The sequence below is a fragment of the Capricornis sumatraensis genome, chromosome 19 (genome assembly GCF_032405125.1).
Source record: "Capricornis sumatraensis isolate serow.1 chromosome 19, serow.2, whole genome shotgun sequence".
Lineage (NCBI taxonomy): Eukaryota > Metazoa > Chordata > Mammalia > Artiodactyla > Bovidae > Capricornis > Capricornis sumatraensis.
The window spans coordinates 11,116,837-11,131,142 of record NC_091087.1 but is presented as its reverse complement, the minus strand read 5'-3'; the positions used below and the strand labels follow the sequence as shown (position 1 = coordinate 11,131,142).

At 48.7% G+C, this 14,306-nt stretch overlaps 1 protein-coding gene across 1 annotated transcript in view; it reads left to right on the top strand.

Moving 5' to 3' along the window:
- The window catches only part of LRRK1 (leucine rich repeat kinase 1), a 143,370-nt gene that overhangs the window by 86,692 nt on the left and 42,372 nt on the right, over positions 1-14,306 (top strand). Inside the window, exons 6-11 of the mRNA XM_068990902.1 lie at positions 7,058-7,284; positions 8,331-8,458; positions 8,552-8,715; positions 9,910-10,047; positions 11,426-11,538; positions 12,526-12,602. Coding sequence (XP_068847003.1) covers positions 7,058-7,284; positions 8,331-8,458; positions 8,552-8,715; positions 9,910-10,047; positions 11,426-11,538; positions 12,526-12,602 — 847 coding nt within the window. The remainder of the gene's footprint in view (positions 1-7,057; positions 7,285-8,330; positions 8,459-8,551; positions 8,716-9,909; positions 10,048-11,425; positions 11,539-12,525; positions 12,603-14,306) is intronic.

The window sequence follows — 14,306 nt, the reverse complement described above, 5'->3', positions numbered from 1 at the left end:
AAGGACACAAGAGGAGTGCAATGATATATAACAAAGAGAAAAGTAATTAACTCAAAAGTCTAGTGTTGCTAACATCAAAACTACTATATATCTTTTTCCATATCCTGTTTACATTGATTAACATCCTCCCAGGTGCCTAAAAGATAAAGAATATGGAGGCCTGGCAGCAGTCAGTGAGTCAACAGTGAAAACCCTCTACCAATATAATTTTTAACTCTTTAGAAAAGGCTCCGTGTCTTTAAGATGCTTTAAGCTTTGTGTCTCTCAAGGTTGGGGGGCTGTAAGCAATTCACAAGCTGTAAGAGGTCCCGGGGAACCTGTTAGGCAAGCTAGAGTTATCAGAGGGGGTTTTAACTGAAACATCCCTTTCAAATGCAGAAGACTAAAGCCCTGAGTTGACTTTTTTCCAGAGAATATCAGAAGAGTGGAAAAGCAGGCAGATTCTTATTTTTTGGGGGGGTGGATGCTCAGGAAATTCCAGGGGGAAAACCTGAGGTCTGATTAGCCTTGCCATCAGAGCTCTGCCGCATGACCTTGTCACAGGTGGAATTCCTCATGCTGGCTCCCGGCAGTCCTGTCTGCACTAAACACAAATAAGTAATGGGGGTGGCCCAGCTAGGTTTCTTTGCATCCTTTTTCCTTCCTTCTTCCTCACTGCCGCTTTGGAAATACTTGCACACCCTGGAATGTTTGTGCACCAAAAGGAAAGTTCTCAGACTAATCCAAGACCAGGTGGAAACCTTACATGCTTTTCCAGCCACCATCTGGCCCAGAAGTCTTTTCACAAGCATGTCTGAATTCTGAGTGCGTCCGTGGCATCGTGCTTTCAGACTTCTGCTTTTGACTGCTTCTCTCAGGGCTTGAGCTTGAGTTTCACAGATTTCAGCCCTGCAGAAACTCTGGTGGGCATTAGACCTAGACAAAGCTCAATTTTAGGAACTGGGAGGATCTGCTTCCTCCCCTTCCTCATGTCTGGTTTACTGAGTGCCGCACACAGCCACTCACTTCTTACTGATGATTCACTTCTGATAAGTAGTGCCTCCAAAGAAGCAGAGAGGCTTCCCCGCAGGTGTTGGTTGCTGGTTTTATGGTTAACATCATATGCTCTAAGTCCATGAAAACCAAGAAACTGGTGAGTTAGGCTGTCTAGATGCATGGTCAGTACACACCGCTCTTCCTTTGAGCCGTAAACTCCCTGGGCCTTGGTTCCATCTGCAGCCTCCAGATCTTCAAGCACAGCGCCTGGCAGGCTGGCCTGCACTCGGCAATGCTCAAGTAAGTGCTGACTCTGAGGCAGGATGGCATCCTTGTTGCCTAACTGGGGGCCATAATGCAGACCCTTGCTGAAGGACTTGCAGGTTCAGGAGGCTTTAGATGACTCAAAGGATGAGGGCTCTGAACTCCAGGAGAAAGAAAATGGACCAGGGAGCACCCCGTCCCCTTTGTCGTGGTGGCAGGACAGAGTGCAAAGGCAGAGGCCAGAATCTGGGGTCCCTGAGTAGCCCTGTGAAACCCAGGATCAAAAGCGACCTCTCTCACCTGTAAACTTGTACAAGACTCTCTTGACTCTGGCCCACCATCCTGGTGTTTCCAACAGCTCCAGAGAACCCTGGTGGCCCTTTGGCAGGTTGGTCAGTTGGTTACTGACAGCAAGGCCATGATCCCTTGGCCCCACAACCTTTCTATGAATTCTAGTGTTGGGTTCACTTTCTGAGCCCTGTGGTTCCTTTATGAACAGGTAGTTTCTGGTGCCAAGAATACACAGAACAACTATACAAAAAAGAGCTTCATGACCCAGATAATCATGATGGTGTGACCACTGACCTAGAGCCAGACAGCCTGGAATGTGAAGTCAAGTGGGCCTTAGGAAGCATCACTATGAACAAAGATAGTGGAGGCGATGGGATTCCAGTTGAGCTATTTCAAATTCTAAAAGATGATGCTGTGAAAGTGCTGCACTTAATATGCCAGCAAATTTGAAAAACTCAGCAGTGGCCACAGGACTGGAAAAGGTCAGTTATCATTCCAATCCCAAAGAAAGGCAATGCCAAAGAATGCTTAAACTACCACACAATTGCATTCATCTCACACGCTAGCAAAGTAATGCTCAAAATTCTCAAGTGAGGCTTCAGCAGTGTGTGAACCATGAACTTCCAGATGTTCAAGCTGGTTTTAGAAAAGGCAGAGGAACCAGAGATCAAATTGCCAACATCTGTTGGATCATCAAAAAAACAAGAGAGTTCCGGAAAAAACACCTACTTCTGCTTTATTGACTGTGCCAAAGCCTTTGACTGTGTGGATCACAACAAACTGTGAAAAATTCTTAAAGAGATGGGAATACCAGACCATCTTCTCTGCCTCCTAAGAAATCTGTACGAAGGTCAACAAGCAACATTTAGAACAGGACATGGAACAACGGACTGGTTCCAAATCAGGAAAGGAGTACATCAAGGCTGTATATTCTCACCCTGCTTATTTAACTTCTATGCAGAGTACATCATGAGAAATGCTGGGCTGGAAAAAGCACAAGCTGTAATCAAGATTGCTGGGAGAAATATCAATAACCTCAGATATGCAGATGACACCACCCTTATGGCAGAAAACAAAGAACTAAAAAGACTCTTGATGAAAGTGAAAGAGGAGAGTGAAAAGCTGGCTTAAAACTCAACATTCAAAAAATGAAGATCATGGCATCTGGTCCCATCACTTCATGGCAAATAGATGGGGAAATAATGGAAACAGAGAGAGACTTTATTTTGGGGGGCTCCAAAATCACTGCAGATGGTGATTGCAGCCATGAAATTAAAAGACGCTTACTCCTTGGAAGAAAAGCTATGACCAACCTAGACACCATAATAAGAAGCAGACACATTACTTTGTTGACAAAGGTCCGTCTAGTCAAAGCTATGATTTTTTCAGTAGTCATGTATGGATATGAGAATTGGACTATAAAGAAAGCTGAGCACCAAAGAATTGATGCTTTTGAACTGTGGTGTTGGAGAAGACTCTTGAGAGTCCCGTGGACTGGAAGGAGATCCAACCAGTCCATCCTAAAGGAGATCAGTCCTGAATATTTTTTGGAAGGACTGATGCTAAAGCTGAAACTCCGATACTTTGGCCACTTGATGCAAAGAACTGACTCATTGGAAAACACCCTGATACTGGGAAAGATTGAAGGTGGGAGGAGAAGGGGACGACAGAGGATGAGACTGTTGGATGGCATCACTGACTCAATGGACATGAGTTTGTATAAGTTTCAGGAGTTGGTGATGGACAGGGAAGCCTGGTGTGCTGCAGTCCATGGGATTGCAAAGAGTTGGATATGACTGACCAACTGAACTGAACTGAACTGAGTTTCTGGGCTTTAGTTGGAAGTTTTCCTTTAGTCTTGAATCCTCAGTTCTAGGAGTTGGCCCGTTCCCCGTTTTTTTCTACCTTCTACCAAGAACAAATTATTAACCCCACAAGCCATCTGCTAAAAGGAACCCAAAGGGTGGGCAGAGGTCTTGGGAGAAACAGTGGGCCAGAAATTTGGGGAGTGTTTGGAGCAGATTGTGGAGGTGTGGGGCTGTCCGGGGCAGGAGTTGAGGTGTTCTCTGCAGACAGACTGTAGTTGGGGAGGCTGTGGGGTTTGAGCAGACCTTGATAGTTTAGAGTGGTGGATACGGCTAGAGGTGGTAGTAGATGGATTGTTGGTCGCAGTGGCTTGACTCTTTTCAGCACACAAACAATTCTTGAGTGTCTGCTGCGTGGTAGGCACAGTGCTGAGCTTCAGAGGTGGTTACACGAGGCCTAGCACTGGAGATGCAGGCAGTTCAGCTTCTGGAAGGCCACACTGCCTCCTGGGGCAGAGGAGATGGAGACAACCCTCGGGCTGACAGCGTAGCACGGAATCCACAGGCGGTTTCCTAAAAAGAGAGTTGAGCCTGACAGTGCCTGAAAAAGTGCTCACCCTCACTCAGCTTGCCCAAGACCCCACATGGGGTGAGTTAGGCATACACAGGGCTCGAGTCCCCGAGGCAGAGTCCCTGCTCCTTATGCAGTTCTAGGCTGCAGCCCCAGGATCAGAGAGGCTGACACAGAGGAGATGCAGGAGGAAGGTTGCCATTGTCGAGACACAAAGTCTCAGCTGGTTCCCCGAGGATGTCTGATTTGTGTCGTAATTGGTTCATCTCACCATAACAACCTGAGTTACGCCTGTTGTTTTATTTTTGATGGCCCTTACAGAGTTTTATTTATAAAACTTTCAATCAACACCTAAGGTTTGTTATTTAAAAGCAAACCCAGTCTCCTTTTCACTTTGCATTTGACTGCCATATCAGTTCAGGTGAGCTGGATGGCCACACAGGTCCGTGCAGAGGGGAGAGAGTCAGACTGCGATCTGGACGCCTTGGCTCAACAATGGCTGCTAACACCACAGGATGAACTGACGTAGGAACAGAAAACATTCCCTAGTCTCCGAATATCACCCTCTCAGATTGCTAATCACAGAGTACAGTGTGACTTTGTGGCACAGAGGTAAAGAGTCTGCCTGCCAGTGGAGGAGATGCAAGAGACTCGGGGTTGATCCCTGGGTTGGGAAGATCCCCTGGAGGAGGATCTTCAGTATTCTTGCCTTGGAAATTCAGTGGACAGAGGAGCCTGGCAGGCTCCAGTCCATGGGGTCCCAAAGAGTCAGAAACGACAGAGCGTGCTCACACAAGTGCACACACAAAATGTGGCGTTACAAAGGACAGATCCCTTAACCAAGGGATCAGACTTGGCATCACCATTAGTGAAACAATATGGCATCAGGTGGCCTCTTGTGGAGTTCAGTTAGTAGGAATGAACATTGAGATTTTTGCCAAAAATGTTTAACTTGAATCTAAACATTAGGAAACAAAATTCAGATTATGGGATATTCTACAAAACAACTAGAATGACTTGAAAACTTACGGTGCCGGAGTTTAAAAGGACAGCAAAAGGCATGAGGATTCTAGATTCAAGAAAGGTAAAGAGAGATGAGAACTAAGTGCAGTGTATGATTTTTGATGAGATCCTGGATCAAGATGCAGAATAGTTATGAAAGACGTTTCTGGAATATTTTGAACATGGAGTATGGATTTGATAAAAGTTGTACTGATTTCATTTCTTCCGAGATAACGTTGGTGTGAATGAAGCGCCATGGTTACTTTCAGGTGACTCAGCAAAAAATGAAAAGTGTGTGTTTGTGTGGAGGGAAAAAGAAGAAAAAGAAATGTGGCAACATATTAACAGTTGGGGAATCTAGATGAAGTGTATATGAACGGATATGCATTGAACTGGTTAAGCCTTTCTGCGGTTTTGAAATTTTTCAAGATGCATAATTATGGGGGGAAACAATAACGATAATAAAAACAGGCCTACAGCTCAAGCTTGACTTGTCTAAAATAAAACTGAGACTAAAACTCCATTCTCTTGACCTGAAATCCAGTATACCACCGCCTCTCTCCATCGAGGTGAGTGGAGAGAGACAGGCAGACAGAGACAGAGCCCCCATCTCCTTGGTTCAAAACCCAGAGCTTTGAGAAGGAGCAGCAGACCCAGCTTTCCAGCCCTGGCAAGTTAGCCAGGGAGACAAAGCCGAGGCGCACACGCCACCTTGTGACCAGATAAGGGAGTCTACTGCTGCCAATTTTGAAAGCGAACTTACCTCGCATTATTGGTATCCTTCCCAGTTGCAACATTTTCCCTTTAGTGAAGCACTAATTCTTGTTTCTCCAATATTCTGATACGGATTTCCAGCTGCTTTAGAGACACTAGCCAAAAGAGCCGATTTCCTTTCCCCAGAAACCTCAGTGAGCCCCACATTCTTGGATGATCAAGAAGAGCAAAGCCCTGCTCATGAACACTTCACCAGATCCCACTTACCACCATGTGCCAGCAAGTTGCTGGCCTTTCTGACCCAATCAAATGAGAAAAGCAAAGGAGATTTATTCAGCGCTTTCGGTAGTGAGTCAGCCACTGTCACTCGTCTTTTGTCAGAGGAGTGGAGAGGCTTTATCACGGACAAGGGCAAGCCATCGGGTGTGCCCTGTCTGGTGGTTGTTGGTGGGCAAGCTGGAAGCGGTGACCTAGAAGGGGGCATCCTTCATAACTGGTTGGGGGAGCATGTTTGACTTTCCCTAATTAGTCATAGCAGTTGTCTTAGCCTAGGGCTAGAGAACCCTTCTCACCTGAAAGAAAGGATCATATAATTTATACTTTATTTCTTTAAATAGAATGAGTCAAACTCTAGGTCAAGTTCAGTCTCTTCCTTTCCAGAGCATGTTCCTTAGACCAGCAGCTCTGGCATCACCCAGGAGCTTGCAGGAAATGCCAAATATCAGGCCCCACCCCTGACTCACTGCAACGCCTAGTAACAGTCCAGGAAGCTACAGGGTAACTTCTGTAACAGTTGGTCCCAAACGTCCGGGACTCGACTGAGAAGTAACCGCTTCCCTAGCTTTGTCCCTGCTTCCAATTTAGATGAGGGGGTTATTAGTGTCCTGGTAGACTGCTGCAGGTTGTGGGTCAAAGTCCTCTTTTTCGCACGTGGTGTCTGGCCGTTGCCTGTGTGTTGTCGCTCACTCCAGAAACGGTGCATCCACAAAGCACCCCACATGGTGTGAGCACGTGCAGGCGCTTCTTGCCCTAATCATGGGGAAGAGTGACCTGAAGGGAGAAGACCCAGGTTTGGGTCTCCGCCTTCTTCTGCAGGCTGGGGAGGGTCCTCCAAGTTGGGGTGGCCTCTTCTGCACAGAGCAGGGGCTATTCCTGCTGAGTGTCCCGCCTGGCTGTGATCAGCCCTCTCAGAGGTGACGCAAAGCCCACGTGCTCCCTCTCGAGTCTGGAGAGGGCGTTGCTGTGTCTGCAGAGATTCCCTCGAGGATACAGGTGCCCCCAGGTGACGACGTGCTCCCAGTTCTCCCTATCTCTCAGGACTCTGCTGAGATGAGCAGACAGACTCACACTTGGATAAACCATTGCTTTATTCCAAGTCTGCGTGAGCCCTGGGTTTACCACTGGCGTGTGCTTTGCCCATTTCTCCAACGCCCAGGCTCTTCGTGTGAAATGGTCCCACCTCAAGCTGCCCTGGGTGGATCTGGACTGGCTCATCGACATCTCCTGCCAGATCACAGAGCTGGATCTTTCTGCCAACTGCCTGGCGTCCCTTCCCTCGGTCGTCCCCTGGGGCCTCATCAACCTTCGGAAGCTGAACCTCTCGGACAACCACCTGGGGGAGCTGCCCAGCGTGCAGTCATCAGATGAAATCATCTGTTCCAGGTGGGCTCCGGCCCCGCGGCCCCGGTGGGGGGCCTTCGCCATGGGAGCCTGGCTGCCCCCGCACCCTCTGCCTGCAGCATCTGCTTTCTGCAGTCGTGCTGCCTGATTGTAGCTGGTGCTTGGGAAAACAGATTTTCAGCTAAAATGAGAGAAGGAAGTTGTGTGTGCCTTTAGCGAGCTCTTGGGCACAAGGTCCTGGCCTGCTGTCCACGTGAACACAGAGAGTTCTGCCAGGGTGGTTTGTCTGGCCCACGTGTCCACTGCTCTTTGCAGCAATGCAGGCCTGCCGGCCCACGATGCCCAGTCTTGGTCCTGCAGGCAGGCATCAGAGGAAGGGGGCTGGTGGAGGCCATGGGGCCCAGACACCCCAGCTTTTGGCCTACCTCCCAAGGAAAGTGAGCAGGGCCTCCAAGAGGCAGTTAACTGTTCAGGACTCTGGCCATGGTCTGACAGTGTGGGCAGCTCCTGTCTCTCTTTCTGGGAGGCCTTGGGAAGACACCCAAGCCCCCCGATGAGGCTGCACAGGGAGGGGAAGGACCTTCCCTTCCCTGATGTACTGATGATCGTGTCTGTAAGCCCTCGTTCCGTATGGGACATGAGCTGATTTCAAAAGCTAAGGCTCTAAGTGAAGTGAAGAAAAGAATGTTGATAAGAGCGTAGGGTCAGCAGTAACTCCTGGGAAAGAAGCCCTGTACAAAAAATTAAGTGCCATGGAGTGGGGGGTCCTTAACCGGGGCAGAGCCGAGAGTCCAAAAGGTTACAAAGCACTGCTCTCTGGACTTTCAGTAGCTTCGGGACACCAGCTTGTTCTGTTATCACATACGTGAAAAAGGTTACATCCCTACTGGTCCATGAGACCTGGACCCACCAAAGAGAGCTCTGGTCTTTTTCTGCAGACGACATAGCAACAGTAACACAATTAACAAAAATCATATTGGTGTTTCAGTGCACATTCCTTATCCTTGTGCCAGGAGAAAAAGAAACATGTTTACAGAGAAGTATGTAACCACGGCTTACTTCTGATGCCTTGACTTTCCCAACTACAGGCTACTTGAAATTGACATTTCCAGCAACAAGTTGTCCCACCTCCCACCAGGATTCCTGCATCTCTCAAAACTTCAAAAACTGACGGCTTCAAAAAACTATTTGGAAAAATTGTTTGAAGAAGAGAGTGGTATGTTTCATCATCAGTAACCTGATATACTTTGTCATTTTCTTCTTGACTGGGATATTTTTTACCAATTCATCCTCTCTTATTTTCTCCTAGCCACGAACTGGATTGGTTTACGGAAGCTACAGGAGCTCGATGTTTCTGACAACAAACTGACAGAACTCCCTGCACTTTTCCTCCATTCTTTCAAATCGCTCAGTTGTCTAAACGTCTCCAGAAATAACCTGAAGGCATTTCCAGATGCCTGGGCTTGCCCTTTGGTTAGTAACTTGCCAGAAACCGTGAAGGGAGCGGTCAGTCCCGCAGAGCTGAGGGTGCACCGTGCTCCTCCCCTCGGTGTGCAGAGTTGCACCATGTTATAGATGAGCGTGTCTGTCACTCGGCAGCTTGCAGCTGAGGGTCTCAGGCGGGTAACTCACCTGAGAGCCAGACCCCCCAGCTTTGGGTTTGAGATTGGCACCATAGCACCTACGAGACTTTCCACAGCTACAGCTTGGAAATGGAATGGCCAGGGTCGAGTTCTGTCCAAAAAACGTGAGGCCATTCCCTTAGGGCAGCCATAAAATAAGAATGAAGGAGAGAAGGCGTAGTCTGCACGCATAACACTCCCCTTCAAATGGTGGTTTTGTTTCTTGGCAAGTTTGCCTGTTAAAACGGATGGGCCAGCATAAAGTATATTTGTGTTTTCTTGCTGTTATTTTTAACAGCAAATATGGAAATTCTCCATTCCTAAAGTTGACTCATTGGAAAAGACTCTGATGCTGGGAGGGATTGGGGACAGGAGGAGAAGGGGACGACAGAGGATGAGATGGCTGGATGGCATCACTGACTCGATGGACGTGAGTCTGAGTGAACTCTGGGAGTTGGTGATGGACAGGGAGGTCTGGCGTGCTGCGATTCATGGGGTCGCAAAGAGTCAGACACGACTGACAGACTGAACTGAACTGAATATTAATATTTCTAGTTTAAATATATATGTGTGTGGGGTGTAGGCTCCTCTTCAGAACACTGTCCTGAATTGTCCCATTATTTTCAAGGACAATGGGCCAGGCGTCCTGGGGGAAGGGAAAAGACCACGAGCCACCTTGGTCTCCCCAGGAAACCTTTCCCACCCGTTCCCTGGAGCAAGGACAGGAAAACAGGGCAGGATAGTCTGCATACGTATGTGCTCAGTTGCTTCGGTAGAGTCTGACTCTTCTCGATCCCATGGACTGTAGCCCACCAGGCTCTTCTGTCCATGAAGACTTCCTGGCAAGAATATTGGAGTGGGTTCTTTATCGCTGAGCCACTAGGGATGCCCAGGAATAGTCTGTAGCCTCTTAATTAGCTGAATTGTATTTATTACAGAGGTTTTTGTAATGGTCTTATTTTTAATATTAAATTTGGAAAGTCTTTCTTATAGAAACCCCAGCCTTTAAAAAGCTGATTAATTCTCTTTATTTTTATACTCGTAGAAATGTTGCAAAGCATCCAAAAATGCCCTGGAGTTTCTACCAGACAAAATGGCTGTGTTTTGGAAGAACCACCTGAAGGATGTGGATTTCTCAGAAAACGCACTGAAAGAAGTTCCCCTGGGACTTTTCCAGCTTGATGTAAGTCAAGTAATAGCACCTTATTTCTCATTTTCAGCTTTTGTAAGAAAACCACTCCACATTGCAGTTCTATGTACTTCTTCAGAGCTTTTGAGACAAAGAAAAAATAAGTTGAAAGAAAAGTTTAACCGTCAGGATCATGCATGCTAAGTCGCTTCAGTCGTATTCGACTCTGTGCGACCCCATAGACAGCAGCCCACCAGGCTCTGCCATCCCTGGGATTCTCCAGGCAAGAACACTGGAGTGGGTTGCCATTTCCTTCTCCAATGCATGAAAGTGAAAAGTGAAAGTGAAGTCACTGAGTCGTGTCCAACTCTCAGTGACCCCATGGACTGCAGCCCACCAGGCTCCTCTGTCCATGGGATTTTCCAGGCAAGAGTACTGGAGTGGGGTGCCATTGCCTTCTCCGAAGACATGCATGGTTGTGTGCAAAGATTGAGAGGAAATGTGCAAAATGACAACAGCTCTGGGAGGAAGTGGGATGATGGGTTTTTATTTCCAGAATTTTCTTTAATGTTGACAGTAAGCACAGCCCCTTGGACCTTCTGTGGCTCTGTTCCTTCCCGGCTGGCACATGAGGCTCGGGCGGCACTGCCGTCGCATCCCTGCTCCCTGCCCGGAAGCGGAAGAACTAGAATTGCTGGGCGTGAAATCAGGAAATGCCCTGTACCAGAGCCCTGGCTGTGTGTGTCCCAGCAGGGCTATTCCCAGACCTGTCTGTCTTTCCGGCTCTGGTGGGAACCTCTGAAAGCAGAGCATGGGTCCTATTCACCGCTTGGTGCCCAGTGGGAACCTCTGAAAGTGCAGCATGGATCCTATTCACCAGTTGGTGCCCAGTGGGAACCTCTGAAAGCACAGCATGAGGCCTAGTCACCACTTGGTACTTAGAGCCAGGCCTGGGTGGGGAACTCTCCATCACCCCGGAGGAGTCCATGTCAGGCTGGCAGAGGTTCTGTGACCCGGGCAGTCACCCTTGGTGTTGCTGCTGCTACCCGAGCCCAGTCCAGGGTGTCACCTGGGCCAGCCCAGGGAGCCATCACGCTCTGCCCACCGTTCTTGTGCTGGCACTGTGGCCTCCAGGGCCTCAGACTCTTCTGCTATTCCTGGGATGGGTCCACAAGTAATCGTCACTTCTAAGAAGTGTCGATTCATCCCTTTCATTCTGGAATAATTGCCTCGCCTTGATCCGAAGGGAAGGGTCTACTGACTGTCCCATCTGCCCTTACTGCTGTGATGCCAGGAGTGTGCAGACTCTGTGAGGCCCCTCACTGTTGGAATCCCTGTGAGAGTGAATTGGTTAGAACCGCTTGGTTTCCCTTCTGTTCCCCTACCCCTGTGATATCTGACATCACCTTTGCCCTCTCTCCCTCTGCCCCAGGCCCTCATGTTCTTGAAGTTGCAGGGAAACCAGCTGGTGGCACTCCCACCTCAAGAGAAGTGGACCTGCAGGCAGCTCAAAACCCTGGATCTCTCCAGAAATCACTTTGGCAAGTAAGCAGGGGTCTTCGTCCCTGGTGAGCTCTCCAATGTATGTGTGAGCCCAGTCACAGACCTGTGGGATGGCATCCATGCGGGCTCGCTAAACGACCATGGCAAAGTGCTGTTGACCAGGCGGCTGAAATGATAGGCATGGATCTCCCCCAGTTCCAGAAGCTGGAAGCCTGAGAGGGAGGCGGCGGCAGGGTCGGTTTCTCCCGGGGCCTCTCCTCGGCACGCAGACAACTGACCCCGTGTCCTGACGCGGTCGGTCTCCCCCGTGCCGTCTGTGTCCTGATCGCCTCTTTTGTAAGGACACCAGGCAGACTGGATCCAGGCCCACGTTCATGACCTCATCTTAACTGGATAACCTGCTTAAAGGCCGTGTCTCCAAATACCTCACATTCTCAGATGCTGGGGGTTAGGACTTCAACATGTGAGTGGGAGGGACACAATTCAGCCCAGCACAATATCCTACAGTTGCCAATCTTTAAAGACTCCTGGAGACTCTCCCTGCATCGGCCTCAGTTGTCCTTCTGTTCAAATTGCCAGTCACTAGCCAATATGTGTAGACTGAATAAAACGTACCCTCCAAGGTCTCCTCAGGAAGACCAGCTTCCTTAGTTCACTGGCTGAGGGCCGCCGCTGCAGCATCTCAGTGGGACTTACCCCTCTAGGAGAGCTCCCCCGGTGAACAGAAAAGCAGCAGCCCCTGGAGTGGGCCTTCCTGCCAGGCTTGCCCTGCCTGAGACGGAAAAGCTCAGGGGTGGAAACCGCCAGTCACCTTCTCTGCTTTTTTTTTTTTTCTCCCCAAAGACTTGTGAGCACAACTGGTGTAGTTATCAGACAATGGCTGTCCACGCTTATACATCGGCCATAGGGGCACCAACGCCCTGCTGGGGGTGTTTTCTCCCTTCTTTCTGCGTGCCATTGCATAGTCACAGCCCTAGAAGAAATGTCTTTGCCATGCTTTCCTCAAACCTGGACGTTTCTCCCCTACAGAAACGAAGACATCCTTAAAACAAAGCGCATTTCCTTTTTCACCACCAGAGGCCGCCAGCGTTCGGGGACGGAGCCAGGTGTGTGTGTGGCCGCCGGGAGGTGAGACGGCTCGGGGTGGGGGGCCCTGCAGGGAGGCGGCTCCGGTGGCCTCTCGCCTGCGGTGCCCGGTGGAATGCCAGAGACACCCGTGCTTGATTCGGGCTCCTGACTGTGCCAGTGGCTCGTGTCACACAGATGGCCAATCTTTGTCCCAAAGCCCCCTTTCCTGTTTGCAGCCCAGTAAGTCCAGCAGCTCCCGTGTATGGATGGCCTGCTCTGTGAGAACTGCCTTAGATATCTTGCATGCGTCAGTCTCTCTGTAACCACCACAACATGATGTGGGTTATGATTTTCCATCTTGCCAATGAGGAAATTGAGCCTCCCGGAGTGTCTTCAATTCAGGCTTCCATAGCAAAGCACCACTGACTGGGTGGCTTAACCAACAGAAATATATTTTCTCTCAGTTTTGGAGGCTGGAAGTCCAAGGTCAGGGTGCACAGTGAGTTTCTGGTGAAGGCCCTCTTCTGGCCTGCAGACAGCTGCCTTCTTGCTCTGTCCTCCTACGGCAGAGAGAGCCCACTGATGTCTTCTTATAAGGACAGCAACACCATCGTGGGGCCACCCTCGTGAGCTCATCTAAACTCGGTCACCTTCCAAAGACTTCGTCTCCTAATGCCATTGCGCTGGGGGTCAGGGCCCCCACTCACGGATGTGAGGGGACCCAATTCAGTCTGAGCACAGGGCTAACTGATGTGGGCAGGGACTGTTGAGCGGGAGAGCCAGGCCAGCACCGTGAGCATCGGCCCTGGGCCTGGGGGCAGCACTATCCTTCCTCCACACTGTGGCTTCCTGTGAGGCGCACGTGGAAACACCATGGTCCTGGGTCCTGCAGGCTGTCCTGGCTGCACTGAGACTATAGAGAAGCTCGAGGTCTTCCTCCAGACTCGTCAGGAACAGAACCTTTTCTAGAGGGTTGGGACTGGCCACATGACAAGGCCAGTTCAGCAGAGAACATTTCTAGGAAAAAAGTTCTTTTAGTTCTTCATTTCTGTAAGGTACAGTGAGAGGTGTGGACTTGTCCCTCTCATTCAATCACCAGCCCTCTTTTTTAATCTGAAAGTCAGGAATTCTAAAGCCATCAACACTCACATATATATCCCTGTGGATACTGTCCAATGGAACCGATATTTAGGTTATTTTAGGTGTAATATAACTTTTTTCTTCAGCTTGATTGATCTATATTGACAACTGCTTTTTAAGTGTAGGTGGTGTCAGGTAGGGAATAAGCAATGCCACAGAGGCCAAGACACATTTACAGGAGGTGAACTAAACAGTCGGCCTACCTGTTGCCCTTTTCTGATGATTATATATGATTGAAAAAAGAATGTATCATAGTGGAACAGAGAAGAGTCCAAAAATAGGAATGTAGTATGACACAAGTGGCATTTCAATTCAGTGGGAAAAAGAATGTCAATTCAGTGGGAAAAAGAATGTCTTATTGTTTTAATAAATAGTGCTGATATAACTGCTTGTACAGCTGAAAGGGAAAACACAGAATTAGGTGCCCACCTTACATCAGTTACAAATATCTCCATGCAGATGTCAGCTTGACGCATAAAAGAAAAAAGAAAATAACATTTAGGAGCATAAATATACAATTTGTGTGTAGGCAGATCTTTAAAAGCTAGGTGGGAAATCTAAGAATAATTTTTTAAAAAGCAAAATCTTTAGCATTGTAAAAA